Below are 16,609 nucleotides of genomic sequence, written 5' to 3' on the forward strand. Positions count from 1 at the left end.
ATAGGGAAGAAAAAGGGTTCCTCATCCAACGAAGGGAGGTTTCGCCCACTTGAGCAGCACCATTGCGTCTTGAATCTTTCAAACGGAATCAACGGCCAAGTGCCTAGGTATTATCCAATGTGGGGTTTTCCATGCCATGACTTGGATTAAAGCCCGGATGAGGTACGCGAAGATGTCCTCTAGATCTGAGGGGTCAGGGTTCTCCAGATTCAGCCCACTCCTGACCCCACAGAAATGCTTCGTGTCGGACGAGGTACTGTATATTGCGGGGGATCCCAAGCCTTTAGGGAACAGTCAACCACAGGAAGACCCTGTGTGTCTGTGTCAGCAAACAAAATTGCCTCCCAGTGATGTTTTTTGAGTTATATGTGTTTACTGTTGTGTTTTGCAGGGTTGAGTCTTTGCATATCAGACTCGTGAGACTAGTCCACTCGTTGTCGTGCCTCGGGCATCAGGGAGGGATACGAATATGTCCCATTTTCTCTGGGCCGACCCCGGACGGACCCCACAGGAGGACTTTGGAGGCTAAGAGACTGCCCATTATTGACGGACGGAGATTGGGTACTGAGGACGACATGCTGTCGTCAAGCACTAAAGCTTCGAATCAACAGCCATGCGTTGGAAAGTCAGAGGCCTGGGTGGAGTCCAGAAGCAATTGAAATAGACATTTGACCATATGATGGCGTTCATGGTCAAGTTTTTAACTCATTCGAATTACCTACCTAGGTCACGCTTGCTAGTAGATTGAACAAAAAGGTCCAGGACGACATATCAGGGTCTCAAAAGGCAGAGGTATCAGGTCTTCTGGCGTTTACAGCTCAAGATCTCGGTCCTCCCATCATCCATCTTTCGCTTGGCTGGTGCCATCTTTCCACGTGGCTCGTCCAGAGGACATTTCCTTTCAAGCGGGTTTGCCTTTGAGGCCTTCCGTTCTTCTTCTCTTTGCACTGCAGCGGCACGGCTGGCCATTTTAAATTCAAGATATTTCGTCACCATCTGTGTGTGACTGGCAATAGAGTTCGCAAACTTGGTCAGCGATGCTTCGCTCTCGGGATCCGGTTGTTCGGCTTCTCGAATGTCTGTGGAAGTCATGCTTGTAGAGCGCTGGTCCGCCCTGGAATGGGGCTCTCAAGCCTGACACTTCAAGAAGAGCAGAATCGGAGCTCGGTACCTTGTGTTATCAGAAGTATGCTGGCTTCGTGGCATCTCTCGTTAATACTGTTCTACACACCCATGCGCATTTGGGAACTCGCTAGCCCTGCTAGGCCGAGTCAATAATGAGATCTGCCAAATCCCAGGGAGCTTGAGAGTGGCGGATTGGATTTCGCAGGAGGTGCTTGAAGATCAATCGAATATGTATGCTGCTTACTTCGAATGTCCCTCCTCGTGAAATGTTGCTCGCCGAAAACGGCGGTGCACGTCGCTACTTCTCAGAACAGTGCGAGCTTAGGCTGCCAATGCAGAAGTATTCCGTCATGTGTTTTACAAATGACAATTGCTGCTTGCTCTTGCTCACCCAAAGAGGAATCCATAATCAGCCGAAGGTGGAAAGACCTCCGTCCATGAAACAGATGGCTGACCAGTCGCAAATCCTTGCTCGTTAATGGCCCAAATCGATCCCAGAAACTCACTGCCCGAGTTCCAGAGCCAGAAGCCGGTTTTCTGTTTCCAGCGTTCCCCGTAGTCGACAACGATTTGTCTCAAGTCCGGCTCATCTGGTCTAACCTCACAGCCAGCCAGCATTATAGGCATCAGGCATTGCTTCTGCAGTGCACTATGCGGTGGGAGAGATTGTACGTGATCGAGAATGCGGACCGCAAGCTCGTGTGAATTCCCCCACACACTTGGTTCGATACTCAGGTTCGAGAACGATCCGTCATCCATATCGCTTGATTCGAGATGATCATATAAATTGTGGGTTGCAGTATTGGAAAAGACTCTCGAAACATAAAGAAGTAGGCCCAATTTCCAAGATTCGGACATTGCATGGAAATATTCATTCCCGTGGGTTTGAATTACCGTTGTTGCAATCTTTATTTGGAATTCAAATACTTCAGCTGCCGTGACGGTGTCGGGATGCATTGCGGCTGTAGCCAAGTCGTGCATAATAGAAAACATATCATCGGGAAGTCCATTGAGAGCAAGCATACTCCATTCATCCTCCGACTGCCAACCCATAAGCTGGTCAAGATATGATCTTGGAAAGACAGGTCCACAACGAGATAGCATGGCCGCCGTGATATCGTACCACAAGAGTTGTGCAACTTGACTTCGAAGGCTCGGGCGGTCTTTGGCCAAATGAATACCACCATGAGATTCTAAAATTCGGTATGCGCCTCGAAGATGTACAGCCCAGTTGGCATATCCGGATTCGACATAGTCTAGCGCGAGCAGTAAGAGCGCAGTGCTTACGCCAGCTTCCAGGGAGACGTCAGTGATGTGAGTGCCAAAGATTGACAATGCACGATCCTTCAATCTCAAAACAGACAGACTCCCCTTGCGGCCATTCAAGTGAGCTTGTTGTCTTTGGGCCAATGCTACCGCCACATATTGGACGCAAGGGATACTGTCGTTGATGTGTTTGATGGCAGCTTGCCAAGGATTGATGTTGACCGGGAAAGTCAGTGTTGTGTGTGAGAAGCACTCATGGTAGAATGATAGAGAGTCTTCGAGGTCTCCTGCGTGGCGATAGACTTTTGGAGAAATAGAAAAATTATACTGTTGTACATGATCGAGAATTACAGGGCTGCCTGTCCTAGAGATCATCCAGGGAGATGCTGAGTCTCTTGAAGAGAGTTCGTAAGGGGTCGAAAAGGAATCGCGTCGCTCATTTTCCGTCGTGTCAGAGATAGCTGGCGTCGTTGACTTGACGGTAGCCGACTGATCCACAGACTTCTTTCTGGGCCGTCCAGGCGATTGACTCTGATGGACAAATGTGAATTCAGTAGGTTGAGGTAACTGAGCGATAGCCTCGACCGATTTTGAAACATCGAGTTTCCTGACACCGCTTTTGCGGACGGATTTGCCCTTGCGAGATTTCCCTCTTTCCCAGTCGAGTTGCTGGACATAACCGTCGCATATGATGCCTTCGGCGAGACATGCGCTACATCGTGGTCTTTGGCGATTACAATGACGGCCTAGCGATGAGCAACGATGACAATCACTCGTGGCCCATCCCAGCGAATTCGTTCTCTTACCTGTCGCATGCTTCTGAGGCTTAGGGGGAGAGACAGGGCCTGTCACCGACATGGCGTGATTTTCCGATACATTGAAGTGATCGCAAGTCTTTGTTTCTACCTGGAGGCGTGGGTGATGTAGGAACGGTGATGGAGAAACCGAGATCTGAGCCTCGAAATTATGCCCCGCTTCTTATCGGTGAGTGCGATCGGATCTCTCTAGGTCGGCGTCGCCACGTGATTGAGACCCTGGTTGAAGCATCTAACTAAGAGTCGCATTTTTGGATACTACACCGTGGGGAGCGGTGCCCCGAGGTTCCGAGCTCCGGGGAAATGAATATTCGAGTTTCTACGGTTCTGTTACACCTAGAAAAAGTAATTCACTACGATTGAATCGATCTTGAATGAGTCAATGATATAACCCAGAGAACGTTCCCAATAGTACCTGGTATGTATACACTTTAGATAGCTTGATTACATACCCTGTTCTGAGAACAGCCAGCCAGCTATCATCCCTCGATCCTCCATATTTGCAAACATCAATGTAGAATAGATAACCCAGTAAGATCCTATAATAGATGCATCCTTCTCTTCCGCATCATCTCCCTTCCCAAAAAAAGAGTACAGCCCTTGCTGTTCGAATCATAATATTTATAGCCAATTCTGACCCCTGCTTCTCCTCGCTTCCTTCTCACCTTTGTACATGCCTTTTTTACTGGTTGGAATACCCATGCCCACCAAACTCGACATCATGACCAAGCCAGCCTCCACAGGGTCAATCACATTGATCGTGCGTCGTCCATCCTCATCGCGCACCGCATCTTTGGCAGCACGCGTCATGTCGACCATTCCTGCACAGCCCAGAATAATCGTGTCTGCACCTTTCACGGCCAGGGCTCTTGCAGCATGCATCACTCGCTTGGCGACCTCCTCCTTTGGTCGTGAATCCAGTTCGAGAACCCCAAGATGCGTAGCCTCACTACCCACATAATAGTGTGAAAGTCCATAAGCGGTAACTTGATCATCTTGCAAGATCTTGGAACGTGCAGTCGTCGCGACAAATCCAAAGCGCCCACCGAGCATCCGTGCCACGTACATACTCCCCTCCATAATCCCAATGATGGGAACATCATACGACTCACGCAAGGCATCGATCAGAGGGTGCTTTGAAAAACATGCTATGATCATGCCATCGAAGTTCTGAACAGTCTCGCCATTGGTGGCGGCATGCTTCGCAAGGTCGCGCAAGACGGCTTCAGTCGACATTATGGCATCGGTAGTGGATTCTATGGCGGTGGGTGCCGGGTATGGTGCCGTGTAAGCGGTGAGCTCAACTCCAGGAGGGATGATGGGTCGTAGGGCATTCATCATATTGTCGGTCATTCCGCGGGAAGAGTTTGGGTTGATGAGTAGAATCTGGCTAGGCCGTTGACGTGGTGGAGCTGTGATTGGAGTGGAGAACGGAGACTTGGACGACGTTGGTCTCGTGTTTGGTGCAGAAGCTCCCGGAGGCCCTCCCCGGGAAACTGGACGAGAGGAACCAGAAGGCATAGGTTGCGATGGTAGCCCATGTGGCCCAGGTTGTTGATAGCCGCTGTGCTGAGGAACTAAAGGCTGAGCCGGAGGTTGAGACATCTGTTGTGGAGGAGAGAAGGGCATCGGGGGTGGCCCTTGGCCGTTATGGCCTGGAGGCCCACCAGAAACAGGGATAGGATAGCTTTGTCCAAAGGTGCTGCTTCGCGAACGAGAATGTGGTTGTTGTAGCTGTTGCTGTTGCTGTGGTCCGGGGCCTTCAGCGAAAGGGTTTCCAGCATCATTTGTTGGCGATTGAGGTGGACCATATTGCGCGCTTGGAAATCGGCTACCATACTGATTATTCAGAGCCATTGAAGGGAGTGGGGGAGATTGCGATGGCAATGGACCAGAATGGGACTGAGATGGTAAAGGTCCAGAGTGTTGGCTGGGACCCGAGCCTGACGGATGACGCATTTGATTAGTGTATGAAGGCATGTCGGACTCGTCAAGGAACAGATTTGGTTGTGAGCCCGATTGCTGGTACTGGAGTTGTTGCTGTAGATTTGGTTGAGGAGAGCCAGAGGGAGAAGGACCACCGGGACGAAGGGCTGGGGGATGGAACGGTGAATATGATTGATCGGCCATAGTGGTAAAAGAAAAGGGAAAAATTCCAAGTCGGGCTGAGACACAACAGTACGAGTAAATGGCACAGAGACGCGCACAATGTACCAAGTTGGAACCTCTCCCAGTCTTCGTGGAGCTTGGAATACGATGTGCAATGGGAACAGCCCACTGACTGGTCGAGAGACTTCTGGGACGGGGTTCCCTAGGCGAGCTTCTTGGTTCTGGAGGTTGTCTGGAGCCTGTTTTATTCTCCGACAGGGGCCTGAGGCGTTGTCCGTAGCCTGAAACGCGAGTTGAATGACGCGATGAAGAACCAGATAGCTAGTATTAATCGATATTTCGGGAATACAAAAGTTGGGTGTGTCAACAAAGATAGATATACAATGGAATGGATCAGTCAAGTCAAGTCAGCCGCCTTGCTCGTCTAAAGTAATGGAATCGAGAATGTAAGAGCTAACTTAGTCGTTCCACGTCTGAAGGATTGTCAGTTACTGATTGCCAGTGTCAATTGATGCCCAAGGGCCATGCCTGATTTCCGGGGCCACGGTCGGACTCCGTGTTCCTCGCGTGTCGTGCTAAATATAACCCACTCGACGCCTATTTAAGATGTTCGGCCCCCAAGAGAGCCGCCACAGCTGGAAGTTTAGAGCTAAAGGTGGCACAGAAGCTCTCGTACCAAGCCATGTGATGGATGTTGGACAAAGACTACAATAGATCTGGTTCCTTCACGCCCGTCTGTTCTACAATGATACCATAATGTTCAACGCGACGATGCTTCTCAAAAGCAAACACCTTCTCTTTTCCGCGTCGACATTTTGCCAGGTCAATTTCTGCTATGATCAATTCATCCTCTTCCGTCTGAGCCTCGATCATCACCTCGCCATCGCAATCTACAATGCAACTGCCACCAATCAATGGATACTTCCCATCTTCAACACCACATTTCGCAACGTTGATGCTAAAACATGCATTGGCATAGCTGTTGTACGTGATGCTCAGCTTGTTGTGGAACAATGCCTCGGCTTTGGCCGTCTCAGGGGTCGAGGTCTTCTCATCGTTTCCTATGAGATCGGGAGCCCAAGCAGTCGTGTTGTAACCACACAGCAGGAGCTCGATCCCTTGGAGCCCATATGATCTCCATGCTTCTGGCCAACGTCGGTCATTACATATGAGCATTCCCAATATCGGGTCACCTTTGCCCAAGGTCTCGAGCTTATTGGCTTCAACCCCTGACTTCTTGTTAAGAGTGTCGTTGACCAACCCAGGCGCTCGGAACGCTTGAAATCCAAGGTCACCAGGCTTGAAATATCTTTTCTCGAGTTGGTTGGTGGCCCCTTCGCGCTCGTAAGGTTCAAATGTCCCAGGTAAGTGCACTTTTCTATACTTTGATATGACCTGGCCACTATCCCCCGAAAAATATACCGAGGTGTTGTAATGGACGTGGTCGCTACCTGTGCATTCGGCGTACCCTAGATACATGTCCATTTTATACTCCTTTGCTTTATCAAACAATGGCTTGAGATTCGGCAATTGGGTAGCATCGCCATCATGCTCTTGCTCAAAATAAGCTTCCAGGTCTTCGCCCTCAAGAAGATGCCGAGGAAAGAACGTGACAGGTGCGAGTTCTGGGAAGACGATCAATTTAACATGCTGTTTGTGTGCATCATCGATCAGTTTTAACATTCTCTTGACTCCATCTGATCGTGGTGTGTCGACGTGGATCGCTCCTAACTGCGCACCTGCCACAATTACCTTGCGTGTAGACGCGCTCGTATGAGCGGCGGAACTCATTTCAATCCAAGTTTTTCAAACAATGCTCGGTATAGCAACAGGGAAGGTTTCAACTTTACCATGTTGAGGCCTGGTCGAGGACATTCCCTCTATCACCGAAGGGCTGATCGCCGAAGAGCGCTCTTGTCCGACGCAAGGATATCAACGGTGATAAAGGGTTTCCCGCACATCAATCTTGTACCCGTTGGGGCCCGGTGCTAAATCGTGCAATTAAGCCATGCTGATTTTCATGCAGGTTGTGAGATACTTAGTGAGTCATTGGCAAATGATATAAAAGACAGGTAGCCCGGTAGGTATTTTGTTACCCATTTACCTACAGATCTTTCCCACAAATCTTGATACCTGGGAGCTCCAGCCATGGCTCTTCACGCAGTTCTCGCACCTCTTCTTGCATACCCCTACTTGACTTTCTTCCTCCTCCCTTTGATCCTCTTCACCATCCGCCTCCTCTACCGGATAAGTCCATTGCATACATTAGCACATGTTCCCGGCCCAGTTTCTGTTCGCATCTCCTCCTTATGGCTGACATACCATGCTTGGATTGGTGATGAAGCCTCCACGGTCCATGCTCTACACGAAAAGTATGGCCCTAATGTTCGTACAGGGCCAAATAGTGTTGATGTTTCCGATGGAGCTGCCTTGGCTGCAATCTACTCGGAGAAGGGCGGTTTTGGTAAAGCAGCATTCTATGCAAATTTCGACATTGATGGCCATAAATCGATCTTTTCTGAAACAGACCCCATGCAACGTGCCCCACGAGCCAAAGCGGTTGCCGTGCTGTTCTCTACCTCCAGCCTGCGCCAAGGGCAAGACATCATTTACCAGGTTGTCGACAGATTTGTCGAAAGACTTGCGTCAGGCGGGCATGGAAATCAAAAGGGTAGACCGTTGAACATTCTGAACTTGACCAGGGGTTTGGCAGTCGACGCCGTGTCCTCATACCTTCTGGGTAAAAGTTATGGGGCTCTCGATGAGAAGGCAGCCATCGAGGAGAAGAGGGCCGTTAAAAAAGAGCTCACCAATGACCACGACCACGACCACGAAATGAGTGCCAGTGGAATGGTCAACTGCTTTGTTGCGGTTGGCCGATTCTGGTACTTGCCCACCACGATATTCAAAATTCTCGAGTCATTTGATGCCTGGTGGAACGCCGAGGATGAAGTATCTCAAAGCTTGAGCCTTGTGGACGATTTCGTTGCCAACGTCGTCAAAGAGGCAGAGACTGCAATTCGAGTATCGAATGATAACGAAAAGGGGTCAAACCTAGATGATCCAGGCCACCCCACGACCTCTTACCCAGCACGAATGCTACAATCTGGCCTGACAGCATCGGAAGTCCGCGCACAATGTAAGGATCTGATTTTCGCGGGAACAGATAGCACGGGCATGAACCTGGGAACCATCTTGTTTCACCTCGCCCGCAACCCTGAATGCTACGCCAAGTTACGGCAAGAAATCCTCACAACAAACCCATCATTCGACGACCTGCAATCCCTCCCCTATCTGCGAGGGGTGGTAAAGGAAGGTCTCCGCTTATCCCTGGCAAACCCTTCACGTTTGCCCCGGATCGTGCCTTCTCAGGGTTGGACATTCAAAGGCACGCACTTTCCACCAGGCACTGAGATTAGCTGCACACCTTACTCGCTTCATCTCAATCCTGCCGTATTTTCAGATCCGTTGGCCTTCAGGCCCGAGCGGTGGTCGAATCCTTCCGAGGAAATGAACCGGGATGCCATTCCTTTTGGCCTTGGTCCAAGGCAGTGCATCGCTCGCAATCTGGCGACCGTTGAGCTGTTCTGTGCTGTTGAGAGGGTCGTCAAAGCCGATGTCCTAAAAGGGGCAAAAACCTTGGCTGACAAAATTGAGATCCTGGAGTGGTTTAACTCTAAGGTGGTTGGTGAAAGGATCGACTTGGTTTGGTGATCTGCGCAATTTATGATGCGGTAGAAATCGTCAAGAGGGGTTTGATGTCCTGAAGCATAACATTGAGGGAAAATTCGGCCTTGTTCAGGACTGCTACTGTTATGTGTGCCCACTTCACAATGTATCCCACGAGTAGTGAGAGAATGCCAAAGGGATTGTGAAAGCTGCCTAGGCAGTAAAGTGAAGCCTGGAGTGTCACGGTAGGCAGTGAAGAGAAAGCTAGATTATAGGAGATATATTTCAATTCCTGCAATGTGCTATTAACGGCACCGGAGATAGGCCAGAGCGAGTAGACGACTCTCGCCCTGGGATGGCTTAGCGGTTAGCACACCTGTTCAATGATGGGCTGCTCGCTACTTTGATCCGGGCGGCGGAACTCGACCCGCACTGTGTATACTGGGAACGAAATAAAACTTACCCAACCTTCTGGACGCGGCCTAGAGTTTTCCCTCACTGGGACCCTAGGATGGTTCCTAGGTATCTGGTTTTGTGACATTGAAATCCTTTCTGGTGTTTTCTATCGAGATTGATTTTTTAGATTGTGGAATATCTTGCTTTTATATACTTAACTGAATAAAACCAGGGCGCCCGCTCGCTACAAGGCTGCGCGGAAGCCTCGCACTTATACCCCACCTTATCTCTACGCGAGATTTATGTACGGGCGGAGGCGGAGGACAAACTATTCCTCCGCAAAGTCGCGCCTTGACTGATTGCTGATTAATGACCAACTCAACTTCCCATGAGCTTCCCACCACCGTCACTTGATTCAGGGTTCTCCACACCTGAGTGTTGTAATTATCCACTTCAGTACCAATGTTCATAGTTTGGCTCCTATGTCTGTTCTTTACGATGGACCAAACTCGACTGCTGCTACATCCAGCTGCCCTTAGGATTGCTAAATGCGAGGAGAGAACTAAACTCCTATCGTGAGGTGCTTACAGTAATCTTCAAGGCCTTTATATGTCACACTGCTGTAGGACCTGCCAAGTGCTACTCGTGCCTGTTCTATGATGTTGCAAGAAGGAAGTCGACTCGTCGAGGCTGGCAAGGTATGATTACGGATTCAACAAACATCTTAATGTGCTGATCGTCGTCAAGAATGCTTGTGATCGGTGTCGCGCGAGGAAAAGAAAATGTGACTACTGTCCGGATAGAAAGCGCTGTTCTGAATGTGTGAAGGCGAATGCCACTTGTGTCCATACTCATATAATCAAGTATCGGCCGAGGCGGAAGCGGAAGGCGTGCGCACTGTGGCCCTCATGGTATTCCCCATCTGCTAATCGTCATTAGGCGTCGCATGGACAATTTCGAGGACCGAATTGGACAGCTCGAAGCAATCATAAGATCACATGGCGTACAACCAACCCAGGAATTCCAAAATGAGATCCCTGGCAACAATACTGCAGCCATTAGCACGCTGTCCGATGAAACTTTCGATTTACCTGAAAATTGGGATGAAGATCATAACGCCTTGTCATGGAATCCGGTCACTGACAAAACGATTCTGGAGTCTAACCCGCTGGGTCCTCCGCAGAACTCACTGTTGGCCTCTTCTCCTCTTGAGGCGATATTCACCATACCTCGGATCTATGGGGAGCCATCTGTTCTGTCAGCCATCAATGGGACAAATTATCAAGACCACTGGAAGTGTCCGAATGCCGTTCTAAACAATAGCAACTGGCCATCGATCGAGGATATAGCTCTGCGCTGTGAACGTGAATTGCCTTCGGCGCATGAAGCGTCTTTGATGCTCCAAGAATATCTCATGGACTACAATTCTGTAATCCCGCTATTCGATAGACAGACGATAGCATTGCATTTCCAGGACTGTTACTCAGGCAGTTCCGACGTCAAAGGTGTCTCGTGGGGTGCGGTCTACGTGGTTCTTGGGATAGCTCACCAGCTGAGAGCCATGAGTCCATTGGCGAAGGAAGATGATAATGTACGCGCCATCAAGTATCTGGACCGATGTATGAGAAGAATACCGGAACTTCTGATGGACACTCCATCCCTGGCCCTGGTCCAATGTCTACTAGGGGTTGCCCTTCTAGTTAGAGGGACGCCTCGAGCACAGTCAGCCGCTCTGTTCGTCTCCATCGCCATGCGTCTGGCTCAAGACATGGGATATAACGAGAAGCGTGCACACGATGGTGATAGCGCCTTTCAAGCCGAGCAGGAAAACTTTGTCTTCTGGATCGCTTTCTTCCTCGATGCAGACCTTTCACTGCGGTCTAACCGTCTCCCGACCCAGAGCTACGAGCACATTGACGTAAACTTACCGGAGGACGATAATCCTGGTGGCGCTGGCATTCTGCGTGCCGAGGTCGGGGGTCTGAGAGCGAATATTCTTCGCATTCGAGCGCAGATGGGCCTCATTCAAGCCGAGATCATGGAAGAGCTGTTCAGCGTCAAAGCTAGGCGACGACCCGTGACGGAGCTGACATCGATGGCAGACAAGATCACCTTACGGCTCGATCAATGGAGAGATAATTGGCTGTTTCAGGTTCGACCCAACGACCTGATGCGCATGTTGCAGAGATCCGAAATGGTGCACATCTTGGTCCTGGAAGCGGCCTACTTCACCACCACCTGTGCACTACAATCGGAGATCATACAGACCGGCCAGAGAACCGATTGCAGCATCCTCATGTCCGACCTTCTAGCCCAAGCCGACGCCGCCAAAGAGCCGCCGTGTTACCCCCATGCCAGGAGATTCCTCGAGCTCGTGGCTGTTTGTCCCTCGGGACACATGTCTTGCACTTGGTAAGCTCCGAACGAGTATCGAATACGTGAGGGTTGTCTAGCTGACTAACTGATTGTCGTAGGATGGTATTCGACGCCATTGTGATTTCATCATGCGTCCTTCTCAAGCGCGCCTCCACACACCCTCACGAGGAGCTGTCCGCCGATGATGTGCGCCAGACAGAATTTCCATTGAGGATTGTTACCATGCTGGCGGCGAAGACCGGTAGTCCTGATCTTCTGAAAATCCAAGTCAATTGCCAAGTATTGCTCGAGAGAGCTAATCAGGCTTTGGGCAGGCGTTGAACGTGCGCAATGGAAGTCTGAAGCTTGTACAAGACCTTGTGCAACATGGTCGTTCGGCCATGTTACCACGCGTGGAAACAGCTGGGACGATGAGCATAACTCTGCAACACAGCGCAACGGATATTACATATATGTGTTTGCGCACATGATTGGTAAACTGATTTCTGCGATGGTCCAATCCCCTTAGGACGATGAACATAGACTTTGGTGGACTTACCGTCCACCGAGGAATAAGTTTAGCCAACTCCGAGTTTGATTTGTGACTTATCAAGACGACGATTCTATACCCACAATAATTCCCAGCTCACTGAACGGTGATATTTCCAAACGAAACTTCTAGGGGCAATCTAACGACCATCAATGATTTTCCGGATTCTGACTCCGGCGAATGATCTCATAAATCGTGGTTGGTGACGATGAAAAGTGGTGTTCCCCATGTACATTTTTGCTGGAGTGATGTCATGATGAAAACATTGTTCCCATAGCACTACGACCGCCGGCAGTTGGAGTGAAACCAGACATGAGAAGCAGTTCGCAGCGAGGTAAGCGAGGTGTTCCATACGGATTGATAAAAAGGTAGCGACTGGCGCAGTTTGACTTTCGTCTTGTTCACAAGGGTTTTCACGATTTGACTGTTATTATACCGATTTCTTGAACTCTGAATATACATATATCATAGAACAGGGTCAACAAGTTTAGTCATCCTCAATCTCTAAAAGACAACATGGCTCTCTCACAAGCCGCTGCCGGCCTCGAGAAGGTCCTCGGTCACACTGGCGACGCCACAACCGAACAGAATCTGACAAACCCGTCAAAAGATCCTGGCAAATATGCCGACCCTTCAGGCGAGAAGATGAAGGCCTTGATCTGGAATGGCAAGAACTCGGTCAAAGTGGTTGAGACCTTCAAGCCCGCGAGGATCGAAGATACAGACGTCATTGTCAAGGTGACGGGTTCGACTATTTGCGGCTCCGACCTGCATTTGTACCACGGCTCTGTCATCGAACTCCAAAAAGGAGATATCCTGGGCCACGAATTCTGTGGCGTGGTCGACAGCGTCGGCCCGAGTATCTCAAAGGTCAAGGCTGGCGACCGTGTCGTGTGTAGTTTCCAGATCGCCTGTGGAAGCTGCATGTACTGCCAGAAGAAGTTGAGCAGCCAATGTGAAAAGACGAACGATAACACTATTGAGAATGCTATGTATGGCGGCCGCACTGCTGGTATGTTGGGCTACTCGCATTTCACTGGCGGATATGCTGGTGGTCAAGCCGAGTACGTGCGGGTTGCATACGGAGACGTCAATCTGCTTAAGTTGCCAGACAATGTCCCGGATGAAAAGGGTCTATACTTGAGTGATGTCCTAAGCACTTCTTGGAATGCAGTGGTTGATACGGGCGTTAAGGAAGGTGATGTTGTTGCCATTTGGGGAGCTGGTCCCATTGGACAGATGTGCGCCATTATGAGTTTCATGAATGGCGCCCGCCGAGTCATTCTCATTGACGGTGGTGCTGCAGCGTGGCGGCTCGACTATGCCAAGAGCAAGTTGCCCAAGCTTGAGACAATTAACTTCACCGATCTGCCTAAAGGGGAGAGCATCACCTCTGTTTTAAAGAAGATGGAGCATGGTGGACCTGATGTTGCCCTCGAGTGTGCTGCTGGCGAGTACGCGAAGGGCTGGGCCCATTACTTTGAAATCCTGCTTGGTGCGGAGACTGATACCTCAGAAATCCTTAATGAGTGTATTACCAGCGTCAAGAACTTTGGTCGTGTTGGCATCACTGGAGTTTACGTCGGATTCACAAACCACTTCAACATCGGCAGTGTCATGGAACGTGGAATCCGGCTCATCGGTAATGGTCAGGCACCAGTCCATTTGTACTGGGAAGATTTGTTGAAAAAGATTGAGGATGGTTCTCTGGATCCTTACCAGATGCTGTCGCATCGCGTGCGTCTTGAAGAGATGGAAGAATTGTATCGCAGATTTGATGCTCGGGAAGAGGGACTGCAAAAGGTCTTTGTTGAGACCAAATTCAGTGCTCCACCCGCAAAGGGTACTCCGCAATTGACAAAGTATGGTACTGCAACGTGGTGAACTGGTGATTGCTGAGAAGATGGCCATACTCAACCAGGAATAGGTGCGTAGGTGTGATGTTTGATTCATAGCGATAGTAGAAATACCAACCTTATCTTCGGAAAAGAACACTACATCTTGTGCAGCGTACTGCATACCGCTTGATGCCGATATGTGAAAAGTATATCTGGTGATGGTCCTGTAACATCGTGCTAACACTGGTTCATGTCAATGAACTTGCAATTTTACTCCTTGCTCTGATCTTTGGGCCGTAAAAAGCAAGTACCCACGGAACGAGCGTCAAAATTGCTCCGATCGCACCGAGCAAACTGCTTGCCGCTTGGAAGCCCATACTGCGAAACATCTGGACCGTTATGAGTGGAAATGAACCTCCCAGCAGATTTCGAACGAGACCGGTGCCTGCCAGTGCGGAACTGGCATAGATATGGTACACGTCGGCTGTGTAGTTGAAGGAAGCAAGGTAAATACTGAAAATGCCAATGGTTGCCACCCCAATGCCGAACGCAGGCACGATCCAGTGGATAGAAGAATAACAAGTCCAGCCGAAAATGAAAATTCCAACGGGCATGAATCCACCTTCGACGCAAGTGAAAAGAAGTCGGCCTTCTGGACTCCCATTTATCTTGACCGGATAATGTTTCACAGCCCATTTCTCCTGGTAGATACTAAGAACTGTAGAGAGGACGGCCGCAACGCACATCGATGCGAAGATGAAACCAGTCTGCTCCACTGTGAAGCCGTGATTGACTTGGAACACAAGAGGGACGGCGCCAAAGGTGAGGTAGAGGACTGCCCACGCGAATCCAACCCATAAGCTGAACCAAAAGACCACTGATTCAGTAAAGAGCATATGAATGGGTCGATAGAGGGAAACCGCAATCATTCTCGCAAGAGATGCCCTATCCTCGTCTGCTTTGACTTTCCAACGTATGCGACAACAAATCTGGCCTTTTTCTCCGTCTTCGGACTCATCAGACACTCCGATAGCACCAGCAGCTTCCAGCTGTTCATACCATTTGTTCAATAGCTTTGCCTTCCTGCTGAGAATGATGCTCCCGCGGGTCTCCTTGAAGAATATCGTTACAAGAGAGACGAGGACACCACTAGTTATGACTTGAATATAGAACACCCATCTATATGAAATTCTCTGGGCCACGGCGCCAGAGACCAATGGCCCAAGGCCGGTGCCGAAGAGGGTAGCGCCTGTGAAGAGAACCATAGGAGTATTTCGATCAGCGGTAACCCAAACATCAGCCAAAATACCTCCTACCATGGTCGAGAAGCATGAACCTCCAACACCTAGAAATAATCGGGCTGCCAACATCCCGCCGTAAGACTCGGTGAGAGCACAGCATAATTGACAGATGACAAAGAGAATTCCTGTAGCGATGAACACAGGTCGCCTGCCGTTGATCTCAGAAAATGGAGCAAGAACCATTGGCGCAATCCCAAATCCGAGGGTAAACACAGTGATGCCCACATTATATGCGACGTTGGAGATTCCCCATTTCGCGGTGAGTTCAAATGCTGGTGATGCGTAACTACCCGCAGCGTAGGCAGCGGTGATGTTTACGCTGCATGAGAGGTATGTCATCAGATTCTTCCGGGGAAGGGACCATGCATAGGGGTTATCGTAGTCGGTCAATTTCGGACATGGTGGTATTTCGCCCTGCGTATTCTGGGGCAAAATGGGATGGAGAGGGATGAGGGATTCAAAGGTCAAGTACCGATATTCGACCTGTTGTGCGGAGGTATCTGGAGAAGCTTCCAAAATCGAATTACTGCGAATATGAATATCTTGACTTTCGATGTCGATGGCATCAGCGTGAATCGGGATACTCATATCGAATGTAGTGACATGTTAGAGTTTTGCTAATCTTTCTCGCTCGATATGGCCACTTAACGACTGTGATGCTTGATTCTCCGAAAGTCAAATATCGAAGTTTAGACGGTCAAGAGAATGAGAAAGCGTTTAGGTAAAATCCTGAATGGCGGGGAGGTCTAGGGTTCAAACCCAAGACCGGGGATCGGCGCTATTATTCGAACGGAAGAAGAGCACCATCTCTATCCCATATAGTTACATAGGACATAGGCGGTGCGCATTGGAATTTTGGTGGACGAAAGCACATCTCCCCGGATTTTCCGCAGGGTTTGCCCGGGCACATTGCCGTGCCTCATTGTGGTCGAAAATGAATATGGTGGATTCGGTGACTCGGGTCTTGTCACCCCAAGAGTGTAAGCGAAAAGACGTGGCATCCCCGCAAGCAGTGGTTTCTCTGAAGGAGTATCATGACTGGATCCTTGTAAGTCAAGATTACGAACCTACTCCATGGTAAGTATGACTCAATACTCAATTTGTATCATGACGTGGATTGTGGAAGACATAGAGAGACAAATTCCGACGAGCCGAGCGTTCTGAGACGGATAGCATTCCCGAGAT

General features: G+C 49.7%; 8 protein-coding genes across 8 annotated transcripts; 3 read left to right on the plus strand and 5 right to left on the minus strand.

The window, feature by feature from the left end:
• Positions 1-795: 795 nt before the first annotated feature.
• On the minus strand, positions 796-1,092 carry LTR84_011102 (uncharacterized protein; the record flags this gene model as incomplete). Its single annotated transcript, XM_064854635.1, has 1 exon — positions 796-1,092. The coding sequence occupies one exon, from the start codon at positions 1,090-1,092 to the stop codon at positions 796-798; it is 297 nt and encodes a 98-aa protein (XP_064709361.1).
• Positions 1,093-1,512: 420 nt separating this feature from the next.
• Positions 1,513-3,249, minus strand: LTR84_011103 (uncharacterized protein; the record flags this gene model as incomplete). Its single annotated transcript, XM_064854636.1, has 2 exons — positions 1,513-3,137; positions 3,198-3,249. 2 exons carry the CDS (start codon positions 3,247-3,249, stop codon positions 1,513-1,515), a joined length of 1,677 nt encoding a protein of 558 aa, XP_064709362.1.
• Positions 3,250-3,827: 578 nt separating this feature from the next.
• Positions 3,828-5,336, minus strand: LTR84_011104 (uncharacterized protein; the record flags this gene model as incomplete). Its single annotated transcript, XM_064854637.1, has 1 exon — positions 3,828-5,336. One exon carries the CDS (start codon positions 5,334-5,336, stop codon positions 3,828-3,830), a length of 1,509 nt encoding a protein of 502 aa, XP_064709363.1.
• A 684-nt stretch (positions 5,337-6,020) lies between these two features.
• Positions 6,021-7,106, minus strand: LTR84_011105 (uncharacterized protein; the record flags this gene model as incomplete). Its single annotated transcript, XM_064854638.1, has 1 exon — positions 6,021-7,106. One exon carries the CDS (start codon positions 7,104-7,106, stop codon positions 6,021-6,023), a length of 1,086 nt encoding a protein of 361 aa, XP_064709364.1.
• Positions 7,107-7,463: 357 nt separating this feature from the next.
• Positions 7,464-9,029, plus strand: LTR84_011106 (uncharacterized protein; the record flags this gene model as incomplete). Its single annotated transcript, XM_064854639.1, has 1 exon — positions 7,464-9,029. One exon carries the CDS (start codon positions 7,464-7,466, stop codon positions 9,027-9,029), a length of 1,566 nt encoding a protein of 521 aa, XP_064709365.1.
• A 1,297-nt stretch (positions 9,030-10,326) lies between these two features.
• On the plus strand, positions 10,327-12,077 carry LTR84_011107 (uncharacterized protein; the record flags this gene model as incomplete). The annotated part of the gene is made up of 2 exons (XM_064854640.1): positions 10,327-11,792; positions 11,855-12,077. The coding sequence occupies 2 exons, from the start codon at positions 10,327-10,329 to the stop codon at positions 12,075-12,077; spliced, it is 1,689 nt and encodes a 562-aa protein (XP_064709366.1).
• A 45-nt stretch (positions 12,078-12,122) lies between these two features.
• LTR84_011108 (uncharacterized protein) lies at positions 12,123-14,169 on the plus strand (the record flags this gene model as incomplete). Its single annotated transcript, XM_064854641.1, has 2 exons — positions 12,123-12,128; positions 12,757-14,169. 2 exons carry the CDS (start codon positions 12,123-12,125, stop codon positions 14,167-14,169), a joined length of 1,419 nt encoding a protein of 472 aa, XP_064709367.1.
• Positions 14,170-14,371: 202 nt separating this feature from the next.
• Positions 14,372-16,012, minus strand: LTR84_011109 (uncharacterized protein; the record flags this gene model as incomplete). The annotated part of the gene is made up of 1 exon (XM_064854642.1): positions 14,372-16,012. The coding sequence occupies one exon, from the start codon at positions 16,010-16,012 to the stop codon at positions 14,372-14,374; it is 1,641 nt and encodes a 546-aa protein (XP_064709368.1).
• Positions 16,013-16,609: the final 597 nt, after the last annotated feature.

The sequence above is a fragment of the Exophiala bonariae genome, assembly GCF_035927105.1.
Source record: "Exophiala bonariae strain CCFEE 5792 chromosome Unknown scaffold_5, whole genome shotgun sequence".
Classification (NCBI taxonomy): Eukaryota; Fungi; Ascomycota; class Eurotiomycetes; order Chaetothyriales; family Herpotrichiellaceae; genus Exophiala; species Exophiala bonariae.